The 17,218-nt window shown below is 56.0% G+C and overlaps 1 protein-coding gene across 1 annotated transcript in view; it reads right to left on the bottom strand.

Annotated features, from left to right (window-relative positions):
- Positions 1 to 1,130: 1,130 nt before the first annotated feature.
- Positions 1,131 to 17,218, bottom strand: part of WIZ (WIZ zinc finger) — a 40,124-nt gene continuing 24,036 nt past the window's right edge. Inside the window, exons 9-16 of the mRNA XM_066570267.1 lie at positions 14,628 to 14,792; positions 11,835 to 12,296; positions 9,514 to 10,083; positions 8,550 to 9,036; positions 7,046 to 7,050; positions 5,928 to 6,326; positions 4,306 to 4,501; positions 1,131 to 2,228 (exon numbers count right to left, since the gene is read on the bottom strand). Coding sequence (XP_066426364.1) covers positions 2,075 to 2,228; positions 4,306 to 4,501; positions 5,928 to 6,326; positions 7,046 to 7,050; positions 8,550 to 9,036; positions 9,514 to 10,083; positions 11,835 to 12,296; positions 14,628 to 14,792 — 2,438 coding nt within the window. The 3' untranslated portion in view covers positions 1,131 to 2,074. The remainder of the gene's footprint in view (positions 2,229 to 4,305; positions 4,502 to 5,927; positions 6,327 to 7,045; positions 7,051 to 8,549; positions 9,037 to 9,513; positions 10,084 to 11,834; positions 12,297 to 14,627; positions 14,793 to 17,218) is intronic.

The following is a 17,218-nucleotide window of genomic DNA, read 5'->3' as shown; positions in this document are numbered from 1 at the left end:
CAGATCCCAAATCCCGGGACCCAAACCCATCCCTGACCCCTCCCCGCCTTCGATCCTCCCTGGATCCTCCCCAGATTTCCCTGGAATTTCCCCCGAATTCCTCCAAATCCCTCTGGATTTCCCTAATTTTCCCTGGAATTTCCCCAAATCTCCCTGGAATTTCCCAAATTTCCCTGGAATTTCTCCAAATTTCCCTTTATTTCCTCAAATTTCCCCCAAATCTCCCTGGAATTTCCCCAGAATTCTCCAAAATTTCTGTGGAATTTCCCCCAAATCCCCCCTGGAATTTCCCCAAATTTCTCTGGATTTCCCCCGAATCTTCCCGGATTTCCCCTGAATTCCCCCAAATCTCCCTGGAATTTCCCCAAATCTCCCGGGAATTTTCCCCAAATCCCTCTGGATTTCCCCCAAATTTCCCCTGATTTTCCCAAAACTTCCCTGGATTTTCCCAAATTTCCCTGTATTTCCCCAAATCTCCCTGGAATTCCCCCAAATTTCCCTGGAATTTCCCCACAGTTCCCTGGATTTCCCCCAAATTTCCCTGGAATTCCCCCCAAATCTCCCGGGAATTTCTCCAAATCTCCCTGGATTTCCCCCAAATTTCCCTGGAATTTTCCCCAAATTTCCCTGGAATTTTCCCCAAATCTCCCTGGATTTTCCCAAATTTCCCTGGATTTCCCCCAAATTTCTCTGGAATTTTCCCCAAATCTCCCTGGATTTTCCCAAATTTCCCTGGAATTTTCCCCAAATTTCCCTGGAATTTTCCCCAAATCTCCCTGGATTTTCCCAAATTTCCCTGGATTTCCCCCAAATTTCTCTGGAATTTTCCCCAAATTTCCCTGGAATTTCCTCCGATTTTCCCCAGATTTCCCTGGATTTTCCCAAATCTGCCTGGAATTTCCCCAAATTTCCCGGATTTTCCCCAATTCCCCCCTCCAGGCATGCAGAGACTCCGTTGTTTTTCCCGGGATTTCATCTCCAGAGTTTTTAATCCATCGTCCCCCAGTCCCGGGTACAGGAATCGCCCGAAACGTCCCGAAAAACGTGGAAATAAAATTAAAAAAAAAAGGAAAAAAAAAAAAACCCAAAAAAATAAAAAGCAAAACCAGGAAAAATAAACCACCAAAAAATTGAAAATTGTCCATTAAAATTCCTTCCGAAATCCGGACGTTTCGGGATTCCCAAATAAAAACGGAATTTTTTCCTTTTTTCCTTCGCTTTCTACACAAATCTAGAGTTTAAAAAAGTCGGGATGAGGGAGGGAAAAAGGGGGAATAAAACCAAGGGAAAAAACAAAAAATAAAAGGGAATTTTTTGGGGAAAAGCGGAGCCGAATCCTCCCGGAATTCTGGGGAAATCCCACGGGAAATGGGGGAAAATCCCACGGGATTCCCTTGGGGAAAATAAAATTGGGAATTTTGGGACCATGCAACCCCGGAACTGAGGGAATTCCGACATCTACGGGGCCACTAAAAATAAAAACAAAAAAAAGGGGAAAAAACCAAGAAAAAAATCAGGAATTTACAACTCAGCCAAGGGTCCAAATGTACAAAATCCACAGCGTTTCCCCCTTCCCGGGAATCCATTCTGGGAATTCCGGGAATTCTGGGAATTCCCTGCCCGGTTCTTTGGGATTTAAAAAAGGGGGGGGGGGGAAATTTTTTTAATTTTTTGTTTTTTTGTTCATTTCCCGGGAAGGGAGGGCGGAATTCCCGACATTCCCAAAGGAATTCCCGGCAGTGGGAATGCTCCGTGTAGTGCTTGTGGCTGTGCCAGCCCGAAAAATCCCAAAAACCCCAAAAATCCCCCCAAAAACTGGGGGCAGAACCCCCTCCCCTCCCCTCTCTAGGAGACCCCACTGGAATTTTGGGGGGGATTTGGGTTCTTTTATTATTGGTGGGTGGGATTTTTATTTTTAATTTTTTTTTGTGTGTGTGTCTGTGGGGTTTATTTTGGGGTTTTTTTTTGGTTTAATTCCCAGGATTTTGGGGGAAAAAAAACCCCAAAAAAACCCAAAAAAACCCCAAAAAAAACCCCCAAAAAACCCCCAAAAAATATAATTTTTTTGTTTTTTTCAGGGAGCTTCGGGCAGGGCCGGGGGTTCCGGGGGGGCCTCGCTCCGGAGCGGATCCGCCTTGGAGAAATTCATGTCCAGGATGTGGCGCTGGAGGTGCCGCACCCACTCCTCCTGGATGGACAGCGGGCCCTGGAACTGCACCTCGCAGAACCTGAAACGCAGGAAAAGAAAAATAACGGGGAAAATTCCGGGGTTTGGGGGAAAAACACAGAAATAACGGGGAAATTCTGGGGTTTGGGGGAAAACACAGAAATAACGGGGCAAATTCCGGGGTTTGGGGGAAAACACAGAAATAATGGGGAAAATTCCAGGGTTTGGGGGAAAACACAGAAATAACGGGGAAAATTCCGGGGTTTGGGGGGAAAACACAGAAATAATGGGGAAAATTCCGGGGTTTGGGGGAAAAACACAGAAATAATGGGGCAAATTCCAGGGTTTGGGGGAAAACACAGAAATAATGGGGAAAATTCCAGGGTTTGGGGGAAAACACAGAAATAACGGGGAAATTCTGGGGTTTGGGGGAAAAACACAGAAATAATGGGGAAAATTCCGGGGTTTGGGGGAAAAACACAGAAATAATGGGGAAAATTCCGGGGTTTGGGGGAAAAACACAGAAATAATGGGGAAAATTCCGGGGTTTGGGGGAAAAACACAGAAATAATGGGGAAAATTCCGGGGTTTGGGGGAAAAACACAGAAATAACGGGGAAATTCCGGGGTTTGGGGGAAAACACAGAAATAATGGGGAAAATTCCGGGGTTTGGGGGGAAAACACAGAAATAATGGGGAAAATTCCAGGGTTTGGGGGAAAAACACAGAAATAACGGGGAAATTCCGGGGTTTGGGGGAAAACACAGAAATAATGGGGAAAATTCCAGGGTTTGGGGGGGATTCTGGGGTTTAGGGCAGAAATTCCCAGAGAAATTCTTGGGTTTTGGGCAGGAATTCCTGGGGTTTGGGGGCAGTTCCTGGAGGAAGTCCCGGGTTTTGGGGAGAATTCCTGGAGGAAACACAGAAATAATGGGGCAAATTCTGGGGTTTGGCGGGGGATTCATGGGATTTCAGGGGGAAAACACAGAAATAACGGGGAAAATTCTGGGGTTTGGGGGGAAACACAGAAATAATGGGGAAAATTCCGGGGTTTGGGGGGGATTCTGGGGTTTTGGGCAGGAATTCCTGGGATTTTGGGGGCAATTCCTGGAGGAATTCCTGGGTTTTGGGCAGAAATTCCTGGGGTTTGGGGAGAATTCCCGGGGTTTGGGGGGGAATTCCCGGAGGAATTCCTGGGGTTTGGGGGGGATTCCTGGGTTTTGGGCAGGAATTCCCGGAAGAATTCCTGAATTTTGGGAGAAATTCCCGGGTTTTGGGCAGGAATCCCTGGGATTTCGGGGGGAATTCCTGGAGGAATTCCCGGGTTTTTGGCAGGAATTCCTCCAAGTTTTGGGGAGGAAAATTCCCCAGCGAGGTCTGGGGGAAGGAATTGGGGTGGGAAGCACCAAAAACTGGGATGGGGGAGTGGGAAAAGGGGGGAAAAGAGGCAAAACCAGGGAGGGAAGAGCAGGAAAAGGGGGGAAATGAAAGAAAAAAGGGGAAAAGAACCAAAAACCATGGATGGGAGAGCAGGAAAAGGGGGGGGAACGTAGGAAAACAGGGGAAAAGAACCAAAAAACACGGATGGGAGAGCAGGAAATGGTGGGAAAAGAGCCAAAAAAAGGGATGGGAGAGCACAAAAAGGTGGGAAAAGAGGTGAAAATGGGGATGGAAAAGTGGGGAAAATCAGGAGAAATGCCCCAAAAAAAGGCTGGGAATGGGGAAATGCCCCAGCCCCACCTGCACTTGAGGGTGTAGATGTTGCCCACGAACTTGACCAGCGAGGTCTGGGGAAGGAATTGGGGTGGGAAGCACCAAAAACTGGGATGGGGGAGCGGGAAAAGGGGGGAAAAGAGGCAAAAAAAGGGATGGAAGAGCAGGAAAAGGGGGGAAATGCAGGAAAAAAGGGGAAAAGAACCAAAACCATGGATGGGAGAGCAGGAAAAGAGGGGAAAAGAGCCAAAAAAGGGATGGGAGAGCAGGAAAAGGGAGGAAATGCAGGAAAAGAACCACAACCCATGGATGGGAGAGCAGGAAAAGGTGGTAAAAAGAGCCGGAAAATGGGGATGGAAAAGTGGGGAAAACGAGGAGAAACGCCCCAAGAAAGGGCTGGGAATGGGGAAAGGCCCCAAGGCCCACCTGCACTTGAGGGTGTAGATGTTGCCCACGAACTTGACCAGCGAGGTCTGGGGCGGGCGCGGCACCAGGGCGGGCACCGGGCGCACGCGCGGCGGCGGCCGCGGCTCCGGGAGCTTCCGCGGGAACTCGGCGGCGCCGGGCTCGGCCTCGCGCGGCAGCGGCGGCTCCAGGGCCCGCGCCTGGCGCCGCTCGAACTCTGGGGACGGCGGGAATTCGGGGGGCTCAGCACTGGGGGAGCCCCCGGCACGGCTCCGGGCACGGCCACGCAGCCCCGGTCCCGCCCTCGACTCCACGGTCCTGTCCCCAATCCTGTCCCCAATCCCTGTTCCTGTCCCCAGTCCCTGTTCCTGTCCCCGTTCCTGTCCCCGTTCCCAATCCTGTCCCCGTTCCTGTTCCTGTCCCCGTTCCTGTCCCCAATCCCTGTTCCTGTCCCCAGTCCCTGTTCCTGTCCCCGTTCCTGTCCCTGTTCCTGTCCCCATTCCCAGTTCCTGTCCCCAATCCTGTCCCCGTTCCTGTTCCTGTCCCCAGTCCCTGTTCCTGTCCCCGTTCCCAATCCTGTCCCCGTTCCTGTTCCTGTCCCCAATCCCTGTTCCTGTCCCCAGTCCTGTCCCCGTTCCTGTTCCTGTCCCCGTTCCTGTCCCTGTTCCCAGTTCCTGTCCCCAGTCCCTGTTCCTGTCCCCAATCCTGTCCCCATTCCCATTGCCTGTCCCCAATCCCAGTTTCACATTCCCAGCCCCATCCCCAATTCCGTTCCCATCCCCATTCCCAATTCCCAATTCCCCATTCCCATTCCCAATCCTGTCCCCATTCCCATTCCCAATTCCCCATTCCCAGTCCTGTCCCCATTCCCATTTCCCTTCCCCATTCCCAATTCCCCATTCCTGTCCCCAATCCCAATTTCACATTCCCAGCCCCATTCCCAATCCTGTCCCCATTCCCAAATTCCCATTCCTAATCCCCATTCCCTTCCCTTCCCCATTCCCCATTCCCAACCCCATAAATCCCATTTTTCCCACCCCAAACCTCACAATTCCCCTTTTTCCCACCCCAAACCCCATAAACCCCCCATTTTTCCCCTTTCCCCCCCACTCCCTGCTGAAGTTGCCCCTCTGCTCCTCCACCTTGACCACTCCCCATTCCCATTCCCAATCTCCATTCCCAAACTCCATTTTTACCATTCCCAATCCCATAAATCCTATTTTACCCACCCCAAACCCCACAATTCCCACCCCAAACCCCACATTTCTCCCCCCATCACTCACTGCTGAAGTTGCCCCTCTGCTCCTCCACCTTGACCACTCCTCATTCCCCATTCCCAAACCCCACATTCCCCACAAATCCCACCCCAAACCCCACATTTCCCACCCCAAACCCCACATTCCCCACATTCTCCACCCCAAACCCCCCATTTCCCCCCCCATCACTCACTGCTGAAGTTGCCCCTCTGCTCCTCCACCTTGACCACTCCCCATTCCCATTCCCCATTCCCATTCCCCATTCCCCATTCCCATTCCTATTCCTCATTCCCATTCCCCATTCCCAAACCCCACATTCCCCACATTTCCCACCCCAAACCCCCATTCCCCACCCCAAACCCCCCATTTCTCCCCCCCATCACTCACTGCTGAAGTTGCCCCTCTGCTCCTCCACCTTGACCACTCCCAGGGGCGTCCCCAGCGCCCGCTCGGCGCCCTCGGGGCCCTTCCCGCACTCGCCCAGCGCCGCCTCGGCCGCCAGGCCCCCCTTGGGCAGGAAGGGCACGGCCAGGGCCCCGCGGGGCTCCCGGGGGTGCGCCGAGCTCCGGAACTTCTTGGAGAAGGGGCGCCCGCCCTGGATGTAGCTGCGGTAGGCGCCGGCCTTGTGGGGCCGGTGCCGGATCCACTCGCGCAGGGTCTCGATGGGGGAGCCGTTCACGCACCACTCGGTGACCCCGAACTGCCGCAGGTGCGCCCGGGCGTGGCTGGCCAGGGCCTTCCTGTTCTCAAAGTACAGCCCACAGAGCTCGCAGCAGGCCTCAGCTGCTGGGAAACACAGAAAATGGGGTTAAAATAGGGAAAAATGGGGAAAAACGGGGGAAAAATGGGGTTAAAATAGCGAAAAATGGGATTATTTCTACAGAAAATGGGGTACAGGCAGTGCCCAGGTGTGGCTGGCCAGGGCCTTCCTGTTCTCAAAGTACAGCCCACACAGCTCGCAGCAGGCCTCTGCTGCTGGGAAACAGGGGAAAATCAGAAAAAACAGGGTTAAAATGGGAAAAAATGGGAAAAAATGGTGTTAAAATGGGGTTAAAATAGCGAAAAATGGGATTATTTATACAGAAAATGGGGTACGGGCAGTGCCCAGGTGTGGCTGGCCAGGGCCTTCCTGTTCTCAAAGTACAGCCCACACAGCTCGCAGCAGGCCTCTGCTGCTGGGAAACACAGAAAATGGGGTTAAAATAGGGAAAAATGGGAAAAAATGGTGTTAAAATGGGGTTAAAATGGTGAAAATGGGGTATGGGTATTGCTAAAAGTGCCTCAGGTGTGCCCAGGTGTGGCTGGCCAGGGCCCTCCTGTTCTCAAAGTGCAGCCCACAGAGCTCGCAGCAGGCCTCTGCTGCTGGGAAACACAGAAAATGGGGAAAAAATAGTGAAAAATGGGAAAAAGCGGCGGAAAAATGGGATTATTTATACAGAAAATGAGCTCAGAGCAGGGAGAGCATGGAAAAATGGGGAAAAAATGGGAAAAAATTGGAAAATAACATGTACTCCCAGCTGATGCCAAAAACATCCCAAAGACATCACAAAAGTATCTCAAAATCATCTCAAAAACCCCAAAAACCCCAAAATTCCCTCAGTACTCACAGGCCTTGTCGTGCAGGGCCTTGGCCTTTAAGCCCAGCTCGAAGGCCCTTCCAGCCCATCCCAAAACCACCCCAAAACCATCCCAAAGATCCCAAAACCACCCAAAACCATCCCAAAGATCCCAAAACCATCCCAAAGATCCCAAAACCACCCAAAACCATCCCAAATTCCCCAAAATCCCTGTGATCTCCCTCAGCACTCACAGGCCTTGTCGTGCAGGGCCTTGGCCTTGAAGCCCAGCTCGAAGCCTTTGTGCTTGGCCTCTCCGTGCCCTCCCAGCCCACCCCAAAACCACCCAAAACCACCCCAAAGATCCCAAAACCATCCCAAAGTTCCCAAAACCATCCCAAAGATCCCAAAACCACCCAAAACCATCCCAAAGACCCCAAATTCCCCAAAATTCCCATCATTTCCCCTCAGCACTCACAGGCCTTGTCGTGCAGGGCCTTGGCCTTGAAGCCCAGCTCGAAGGCCCTTCCAGCCCATCCCAAAACCATCCCAAAACCACCCCAAAACCACCCCAAAGATCCCAAAACCATCCCAAAATCATCCTAAAGATCCCAAAAACATCCCTAAGATCCCAAAACCATCCCAAACTCCCTAAGCACTCACAGGCCTTGTCGTGCAGGGCCTTGGCCTTGAAGCCCAGCTCGCACAGGCCTTTGTGCTTGGCCTCTCCGTGCCCTCCCAGCCCACCCCAAAACCAACCCAAACCACCCAAAATCCATCCCAAAGATCCCAAGACCATCCCTAAACCATCCTAAAGATCCCAAAACCACCCAAAACCATCCCAAAGACCCCCAAATCCCTGTGATCTCCCCCAGCACTACAGGCCTGGTCGTGCAGGGCCTTGGCCTTGAAGCCCAGCTCGAAGGCCTTTCCAGCCCATCCCAAAACCATCCCAAAGATCCCCAAATCATCCCAAAACCATTCTAAAACCATCCTAAAGATCCCAAAAACACCCCAAAACCACCCCAATGATCCCAAAACCATCCCAAAAACCCCCAAAACCCCCAAAATCCCTGTGATCTCCCTCAGCACTCCCAGGCCTTGTCATGCAGGGCCTTGGCCTTGAAGCCCAGCTCGAAGCCTTTGTGCTTGGCCTCTCCGTGCCCTCCCAGCCCATCCCAAAACCAACCCAAAACCATCCCAAAGATCCCAAATTCCCCAAAATTCCCATCATTTCCCCATGGCACTCACAGGCCTTGTCATGCAGGGCCTTGGCTTGAAGCCCAGCTCAAAGCCTTTGTGCTCGGCCTCTCCGTGCCCTCCCAGCCCATCCCAAAACCACCCCAAAACCACCCCAAAACCACCCCAAAACCATCCCAAAGATCCCAAAACGACCCGAAATCCATCCCAAAAACCCCAAATTCCCCCAAATCCCTGTAATCTCCCTCAGCACTCACAGGCCTTGTCGTGCAGGGCCTTGGCCTTGAAGCCCAGCTCGAAGCCTTTGTGCTTGGCCTCTCCGTGCCCTCCCAGCCTCTCTGTGTCTCCCAGGGGTCTCTTGGCAGCCAGGAAGGCCCCGGGGGCGTTCTTGGAGCCCAGCGGTGCCAGGGCCAGCCCCGAGCCCGGCTTGCCCAGGGCCAGCCCCGGGGGCAGCGCCTTGCCCGGAGCCGGCCCCGGGGGCGCTTTGGGCTCCTCCTCGCACAGCCCCGGGCCCGGCTCCAGCCCCGGCGGCAGCGGCGGCTCCTTCTTGATGAGGCAGGGCTTGGATTTCTTCCTGAGGATCTCCCGGAGCGTGTCGATGGGGGAGCCGTTCACCGACCACTCGGTCACCCCCATCTGGCGCAGGTGGGAGCGAGCGTGGCTCGAGAGCCCCTTGCGGTTCTCAAAGAATTCCCCGCAGAACTCGCAGCGGATGTCGCGCACCGGGTCCGCCCGGGAGGCTGCAGGGAGGGAGAAATGTGGGATTAGGGATGGATGGAAACCCCTGGATGGGCTCAGAGCATCCCCAAAATCCTCAGGGTGAACCCCAAGAACTCGCAGCGGATGTCGCGCACCGGGTCCGCCCGGGAGGCTGGAAGGGGAAATTCTGGGATTAGGGAGAGAAGGAAACCCCTGGGATGGGATCTTGGGTCCCTAAATCCTTGGGGTGAGCTCCCCAAAATCCCTGGGATGAGCTCCTCAAAATCCCTGGGATGATTCCTGAACCCTCCCAAATCCCTGGGATGATCCCTGAACCCTCCCAAATCCCTGGGATGATCCCTGAACCCCCCAAATCCCTGGGACGATCCTAAACCCCCCAAATCCCTGGGACGATCCCTGAACCCCCCAAATCCCTGGGATGATCCCTGAACCCCCCAAATCCCCGGGACGACCCCTGAACCCCCCAAATCCCCGCGCCAGAGCCCAGCACCACTCACAGAGGTTGAGCGGCGCCATCTCCTCGTGCGCTGCCCAGGCCGGGTCCGGTGGCGCCGGCGCCTCCCCGGGATGGATCCCGGCTCCTCCTCCTCCTCCTCCTCCTCCTCCTCCAGCCATCAGCTCCCGCTTGATCTCCACCCTGAGCTGGTCCTGCTTCAGTTTCTTCTGCAGGGAGGGCGCCGAGAGCCCCGCGAACATTTTCCTGGCCGTGGGGGGCGCCGGCGGCGGCAGGGAGGAGGCGGCGCCGGGGGCCGGGCCCGGAGGGCTCAGCGGCGAGCCCGGGACTTTCTTGCCCAGTGCCGGGGGCAGGTGGAGCTCGGGAGGAGCCCGGGGCGGCTCCAGAGGGGCCAGCCCGCCCAGCAGGCTCTTGGCCAGCGGCTTGGGGTGGCCCGAGCGGCGGCGGGTGAGGATCTCCCGCAGCGTGTCGATGGGGGAGCCGTTCACGTACCACTCGGTCACCCCCATCTGGCGCAGGTGGGAGCGAGCGTGGCTCGAGAGCCCCTTGCGGTTCTCAAAGAATTCCCCGCAGAACTCGCAGCGGATGTCGCGGCAGGGCTCCGAGCCCGAGGCTGGAAACGGGTGAGAAATGGGTGAGAAATGGTTAAAAAGGTTGGGGTTTTGGGGAATCTGGGGTTTCACAAGGAATTCCCCCATGGATTTTGTAGTGGGGGTCATGGCATGGCTTGGAGCCCGAGGCTGGAAACGGGTGAGAAATGGGTGAGAAATGGTTAAAAAGGTTGGGGTTTTGGGGAATCTGGGGTTTCACAAGGAATTCCCCCATGGATTTTGTAGTGGGGGTCATGGCATGGCTTGGAGCCCGAGGCTGGAAACGGGTGAGAAATGGTTAAAAAGGTTGGGGTTTTGGGGGAATCTGGGGTTTCACAAGGAATTCCCTCGTGGAATTTGTAGTGGATGTCGCGGCAAGGCTCCGAGCCCGAGGCTGGGAACGCGGGAAAATGGGTGAGAAATGGTTAAAAAGGTGTTGGTGGATGGTTGGGGTTTTGGGAATCTGGGGTTTCACAAGGAATTCCCCCATGGAATTTGTAGTGGGGGTCATGGCATGGCTCAGAGCCCGAGGCTGGAAACGGGTGAGAATGGGTGAGAAATGGTTAAAAAGGTTGGGGTTGGGGGAATCTGGGGTTTCACAAAGAATTCCCTGTGGATTTGTAGTGGGGGTCATGGCAAGGCTCCAAGCCCGAGGCTGGGCAAGTGGGGAAATGGCAGAGAAGGGGTTAAAGCCCATTACACCCCACTAAACCCCAATAAAACCCCATTACACCCCAATAAAACCCAATTAACCCCACTAAACCCCAGGAAAACCCAACCAAATGCCAATAAAGCCCCATTACGCCCCATTAACCCCCTGGTCACTCACTGAGGTTGAGCGGCCCGTCCTCGTTGGGCACCCAAACCCCAATAAAACCCAATTACACCCCAATAAAACCCAATAAAACCCCATTACACCCCAATCAAACCCCATTAACCCCCTGGTCACTCACTGAGGTTGAGCGGGCCGTCCTCGTCGGGCGCCCAAACTCCAATTAAAACCCCAATCAAACCCAATAAAACCCCATTACACCCCAATAAAACCCCATTAAACCCCATTAACCCCCTGGGCACTCACTGAGGTTGAGCGGCCCATCCTCGTCGGGCACCCAAACCCCAATTAAAACCCCATTACACCCCAAAAAAACCCAATAAAACCCCAATAAAACCCCATTACACCCCATTACACCCCATTCAAGCCCTGGTCACTCACTGAGGTTGAGCGGGCCGTCCTCGTCGGGCGCCCAAACTCCAATTAAAACCCCAATCAAACCCAATCAAACCCCATTAAACCCCAATAAAACCCCATTACACCCCAATCAAACCCCATTACACCCCAATAAAACCCCATTAAACCCCATTACACCCCAATAAAACCCCATTAAACCCCATTAACCCCCTGGGCACTCACTGAGGTTGAGCGGCCCGTCCTCGTCGGGCACCCAAACCCCAATTAAACCCCATTACACCCCAATAAAACCCCATTACACCCCAATAAAGCCCCATTAAACCCCAATCAAACCCCATTACACCCCAATCAAACCCCAATACACCCCAGTAAAACCCCATTAAACCCCACTAACCCCCTGGTCACTCACTGAGGTTGAGCGGGCCGTCCTCGTCGGGCGCCCAAACCCCAATAAAACCCCATTACACCCCAATAAAACCCCATTACATCCCAATAAAACCCCATTACACCCCAATAAAACCCCATTACACCCCATTACACCCCAATCAAACCCCATTACACCCCACTAACCCCCTGGCCACTCACTGAGGTTGAGCGGGCCGTCCTCGTCGGGCGCCCACTTGGCCTCGGCGGGCAGCGGGCTCAGCGCCAGCTTCGCCGCCTTCTCCTCGCCGCCCTTGGGCGACCCCGGCAGCGGCGCCGGAACTTTCCGGAGCGCGGGCGAGCCCGGCCGGCCCAGGGCCTTGGCGAAGCCCGGCGGGGATTTGATGGCCTTGTTGAGGGAGCCCTCGGGCTTGGGCAGCAGCAGCAGCGGCGGCCGCGGAGCCGCCGGCTCCTTCGGGGAGCCGCCCGCCGATTTCTTGGCCAGCGCGGGGCCCTCGGCCTTGGGCTTGTGGCGCACGAGCTCGTAGAGGAGATCGATGGGGGCGCCCGAGCTCTCGGACTCGGCCACGCCCAGCTGGCGCAGGTGGGAGCGGGCGTGGCTGGAGAGGCCCTTGCGCGTCTCGAAGCAGGCGCCGCACACCTCGCAGGTGGTCAGGCTGGAGGCTGGAAAAATGGGGGAAAATGGGAAATCAGGGGTTAAAAATCACTTGGGATCAGTTCCTGAGTTCCCCCCACAGAGCAGGCGCCGCACACCTCGCAGGTGGTCAGGCTGGAGGCTGGAAAAATGGGGGAAAATGGGAAATCAGGGGTTAAAATCATTTGGGATCAGCTCCTGAGATCCCCCCCCAAGTCCTGGTTTTGGCACACCTCGCAGGTGGCCAGGCTGGGGGCTGGAAAAATGGGAGAAAAATGGGAAATTAGGGGTTAAAAATCATTTGGGATCGGTTCCTGAGTTCCCCCCAGAGAGCAGGCGCTGCACACCTCGCAGGTGGTCAGGCTGGAGGCTGGAAAAATGGGGAGAAAATAGGTGAAAAAATGGGGAAATGGGAAAATTGGGAGTTAAAAATCCCTTGGGATCAGCTCCTGAGATCCCCCCCAAAGTCCTGGCTTTGGGATTGGAGCAGGTGCTGCACACCTGGCAGGTGGTCAGGCTGGAGGCTGGAAAAATGGGGGAAAATGGGGAATCAGGGGTTAAAAATCCCTCAGGATCAGCTCCCACACAGACACGGTTACGGGATCAGAGCAGGCGCCGCACACCTCACAGGTGGTCAGGCTGGAGGCTGGAAAAAATGGGAAATCAGGGGTTAAAAATCCCTTGGGATCAGTTCCTGAGATCCCCCCCAAAGTCCTGACTATGGGATTGGAGCAGGCGCTGCACAGCTCGAAGGTGGTCAGGCTGGAGGCTGGAAAATGGGGAAAAAATGGGGGAAAAATGGGAAATTAGGGGTTCAAAATCTCTTGGGATCAGCTCCTGAGATCCCCCCCAAAGTCCTGGCTTTGGGATTGGAGCAGGCGTCGCACACCTGGCAGGTGGTCAGGCTGGAGGCTGGAAAAATGGGGGAAAATGGGAAATCAGGGGTTAAAAATCATTTGGGATCAGCTCCTGAGATCCCCCCACAGAGCAGGCGCCACACACCTCGCAAGTGGTCAGGCTGGAGGCTGGAAAAATGGGGAGAAAATAGGTGAAAAAATGGGGAAATGGGAAAATTGGGAGTTAAAAATCCCTTGGGATCAGCTCCTGAGATCCCCCCCAAAGTCCTGGCTTTGGGATTGGAGCAGGTGCTGCACACCTGGCAGGTGGTCAGGCTGGAGGCTGGAAAAATGGGGGAAAATGGGGAATCAGGGGTTAAAAATCCCTCAGGATCAGCTCCCACACAGACACGGTTACGGGATCAGAGCAGGCGCCGCACACCTCACAGGTGGTCAGGCTGGAGGCTGGAAAAAATGGGAAATCAGGGGTTAAAAATCCCTTGGGATCAGTTCCTGAGATCCCCCCCAAAGTCCTGACTATGGGATTGGAGCAGGCGCTGCACAGCTCGAAGGTGGTCAGGCTGGAGGCTGGAAAATGGGGAAAAAATGGGGGAAAAATGGGAAATTAGGGGTTCAAAATCTCTTGGGATCAGCTCCTGAGATCCCCCCCAAAGTCCTGGCTTTGGGATTGGAGCAGGCGTCGCACACCTGGCAGGTGGTCAGGCTGGAGGCTGGAAAAATGGGGGAAAATGGGAAATCAGGGGTTAAAAATCATTTGGGATCAGCTCCTGAGATCCCCCCACAGAGCAGGCGCCACACACCTCGCAGGTGGGTCAGGCTGGAGGCTGGAAATGGAGAGAAAATAGGTGAAAAAATGGGGAAATGGGAAAATTGGGAGTTAAAAATCCTTTGGGATCAGCTCCTGAGATCCCCTCCAAAGTCCTGGCTTTGGGATTGGAGCAGGTGCTGCACACCTGGCAGGTGGCCAGGCTGGAGGCTGGAAATGGGGAAAAATGTGGAAAAGTGGAAAAATGGGAAAAAAAACAGGATAAATCCAATTTTAGAGCAAGGGGAATGAGGAGGAAAGCTTGGGAGCCGATCCCAAAAAATTCCAACCCCTCCCAGCCCCAGTTTTGGGATCACAGCAGGTGCTGCACACCTCTCAAGTAGTCAGGCTGGAAAATGGGGAAAAACAGGGAAAAAATGGGAAAAACCCGCAATAAATCCAATTTTAGAGCGAGGAGAACGAGGAGGGAAGCTTGGGAGCCGATCCCCAAAAAACTTCCAACCCCTCCCAGCCCCACCTCTGGACCCCAAGCAGGACAATTCCCACCTCGTTAATTAATTCCCACCGCGTTAATTAACCCCTAAATAACCCCGTGGGCGGGGTCGGAGTGCCCCAAACCCAGGAGAAATTGGGAAAATTGGGGAAAATCCGGGGAAAACCCGGGAAAAACCGGGAAAAATCAGGGAAACCCGGGAAAAATCAGGGAAATGCGGGTTAAACTCGGGGAGAATCCTCACCTTTGGCGTCCTGGGGCTCGGCTTTGCTGCCGGGGGGCTCCGGGCTGAGCTTGGTCCCGAGGCGGGGCGGGGGCGGCTCCAGCGCCGAGCTCGAGGATTTTTTGGGGATGGGGGGAGGGGACGTCACCTCCATGGCCACCAACTCGTCCTCGTCAGGAGCCAGAACTGCGGGGAGCGGCTGGGGATCAGGGATTGGGGGATTTGGGGGGGTCCTGAGGGGGTCCGGGGGGTCCTGAGGGGATTTGGGGGGTTCCAGAGGGGGTTTGGGGGGTTCCTGAGGGGGTTTGGGGGGTTCCTGAGGGGGTTTAGAGGGTTCCAGGTGGGATTTGGGGGGTTCCTGAGGGGATTTGGGGGTGTCCTGAGGGGGTTTGGGGGGTTCCTGAGGGGGTTTAGAGGGTTCCAGGTGGGATTTGGGGGGTTCCTGAGGGGATTTGGGGGTGTCCTGAGGGGGTTTGGGGGGTTCCTGAGGGGGTTTAGAGGGTTCCAGGTGGGATTTGGGGGGTTCCTGAGGGGATTTGGGGGTGTCCTGAGGGGGTTTGGGGGGTCCTGAGGGGATTTGGGGGGTTCCAGAGGGGATTTGGGGGGTTCCAGAGGGGGTTTGGGGGGTTCCTGAGGGGGTTTAGAGGGTTCCAGGTGGGATTTGGGGGGTTCCTGAGGGGATTTGGGGGTGTCCTGAGGGGGTTTGGGGGGTTCCTGAGGGGGTTTAGAGGGTTCCAGGTGGGATTTGGGGGGTTCCTGAGGGGATTTGGGGGGTTCCAGAGGGGGTTTGGGGGGTTCCTGAGGGGGTTTAGAGGGTTCCAGGTGGGATTTGGGGGGTTCCTGAGGGGATTTGGGGGTGTCCTGAGGGGGTTTGGGGGGTTCCTGAGGGGGTTTAGAGGGTTCCAGGTGGGATTTGGGGGGTTCCTGAGGGGATTTGGGGGTGTCCTGAGGGGGTTTGGGGGGTTCCTGAGGGGGTTTAGAGGGTTCCAGGTGGGATTTGGGGGGTTCCTGAGGGGATTTGGGGGTGTCCTGAGGGGGTTTGGGGGGTCCTGAGGGGATTTGGGGGGTTCCAGAGGGGATTTGGGGGGTTCCAGAGGGGGTTTGGGGGGTTCCTGAGGGGGTTTAGAGGGTTCCAGGTGGGATTTGGGGGGTTCCTGAGGGGGTTTGGGGTGATTCAGGTGGGATTTGGGGGGTTCCTGAGGGGGTTTGGAGGGGTCCTGAGGGGGTTTGGAGGGTTCCAGGTAGGATTTGGGGGGGTCCAGAGGGGGTTTGGGATGTTCCATGTAGGATTTGGGGGGGTCTTGAGGGGATCGGGGGGGTCCTGAGGGGGTTTGCGGGGCTCCAGAGGGGATTTGGGGGGGTCCTGAGGGGGTTTGGGGGGTCCTGAGGGGGTTTGGGGGGGTCCTGAGGGTGTTTGGGGTGTTCAAGAGGGGATTTCGGGAGTTAAGGGGGAATTTGGGTGGTCCAGAGGGGATTTGGGGGGTTCCAGGTGGGATGTGGGGAGTCCAGAGGTGGTTTAGGGGGTCCCAGAGGGGATTTGGGGTTTTCCAGAGGGGGTTTGAGGACAGGGACAGTGCCAGGTCCCCACAGGTGACAGGACAGGGGTGGTGGCACAGGGACAGTGGCAGGGGACAGGACAGGGACAGGACAGGGCAGGAACAGGGGACAGGACAGGGGTGGTGACACAGGGACAGGACAAGGGTGGTGGCACAGGGACAGGGCAGGGACAGGGACAGGGGACAGGGCAGGGGTGGTGGCACAGGGACAGGGCAGGGACAGGGACAGGGGACAGGACAGGGGTGGTGGCACAGGGACAGGGCAGGGGTGGTGACACAGGGACAGGACAGGGCACAGGGACAGGGCAGGGGTGGTGGCACAGGGACAGGGCAGGGGTGGTGACACAGGGACAGGACAGGACAGGGGACAGGACAGGACAGGGGTGGTGGCACAGGGACAGGACAGGGACAGGGCACAGGGACAGGGCAGGGGTGGTGACACAGGGACAGGGACAGGGACAGGGCACAGGGACAGGACAGGGGTGGTGGCACAGGGACAGGACAGGGACACGGCACAGGGACAGGACAGGGGTGGTGGCACAGGGACAGGACAGGACAGGGGACAGGACAGGACAGGGGTGGTGACACAGGGACAGGACAGGGACAGGACAGGACAGGGGTGGTGACACAGGGACAGGACAGGGACACGGCACAGGGACAGGACAGGGGTGGTGGCACAGGGACAGGACAGGGACACGGCACAGGGACAGGACAGGGGCGGTGGCACAGGGACAGGACAGGGGTGGTGGCATCTCCCCACAAGTGACAGGACAGAGCCAGGAGGGGACAGGGACAGTGGCGGTGCCACCAGAGAGGCGCCAGCCCCCGAAGGGGACAGCACAGGGGAGGGGACAGGGTGGTGGCAGCTCCTTAAGGGGAGGGGACACAGAAGGTGACAAATCGCAGCAGGGGGCAGGACAGGGACGGTGACAGGTCCCCAAGGGGAGGGGACAGGGACAGTGACAGGTCCCCAAGGGGAGGGGACACAGAAAGTGACAGATCCTAAAGGGTGGTGGCATCAGGGAGGGGACAGGGATGGTGGCATCTCCCTGCAGG

This window comes from Molothrus aeneus, unplaced genomic scaffold, assembly GCF_037042795.1.
Source record: "Molothrus aeneus isolate 106 unplaced genomic scaffold, BPBGC_Maene_1.0 scaffold_30, whole genome shotgun sequence".
NCBI classification, from domain to species: Eukaryota; Metazoa; Chordata; class Aves; order Passeriformes; family Icteridae; genus Molothrus; species Molothrus aeneus.
This window is presented reverse-complemented; position numbering and strand designations above follow the sequence as displayed.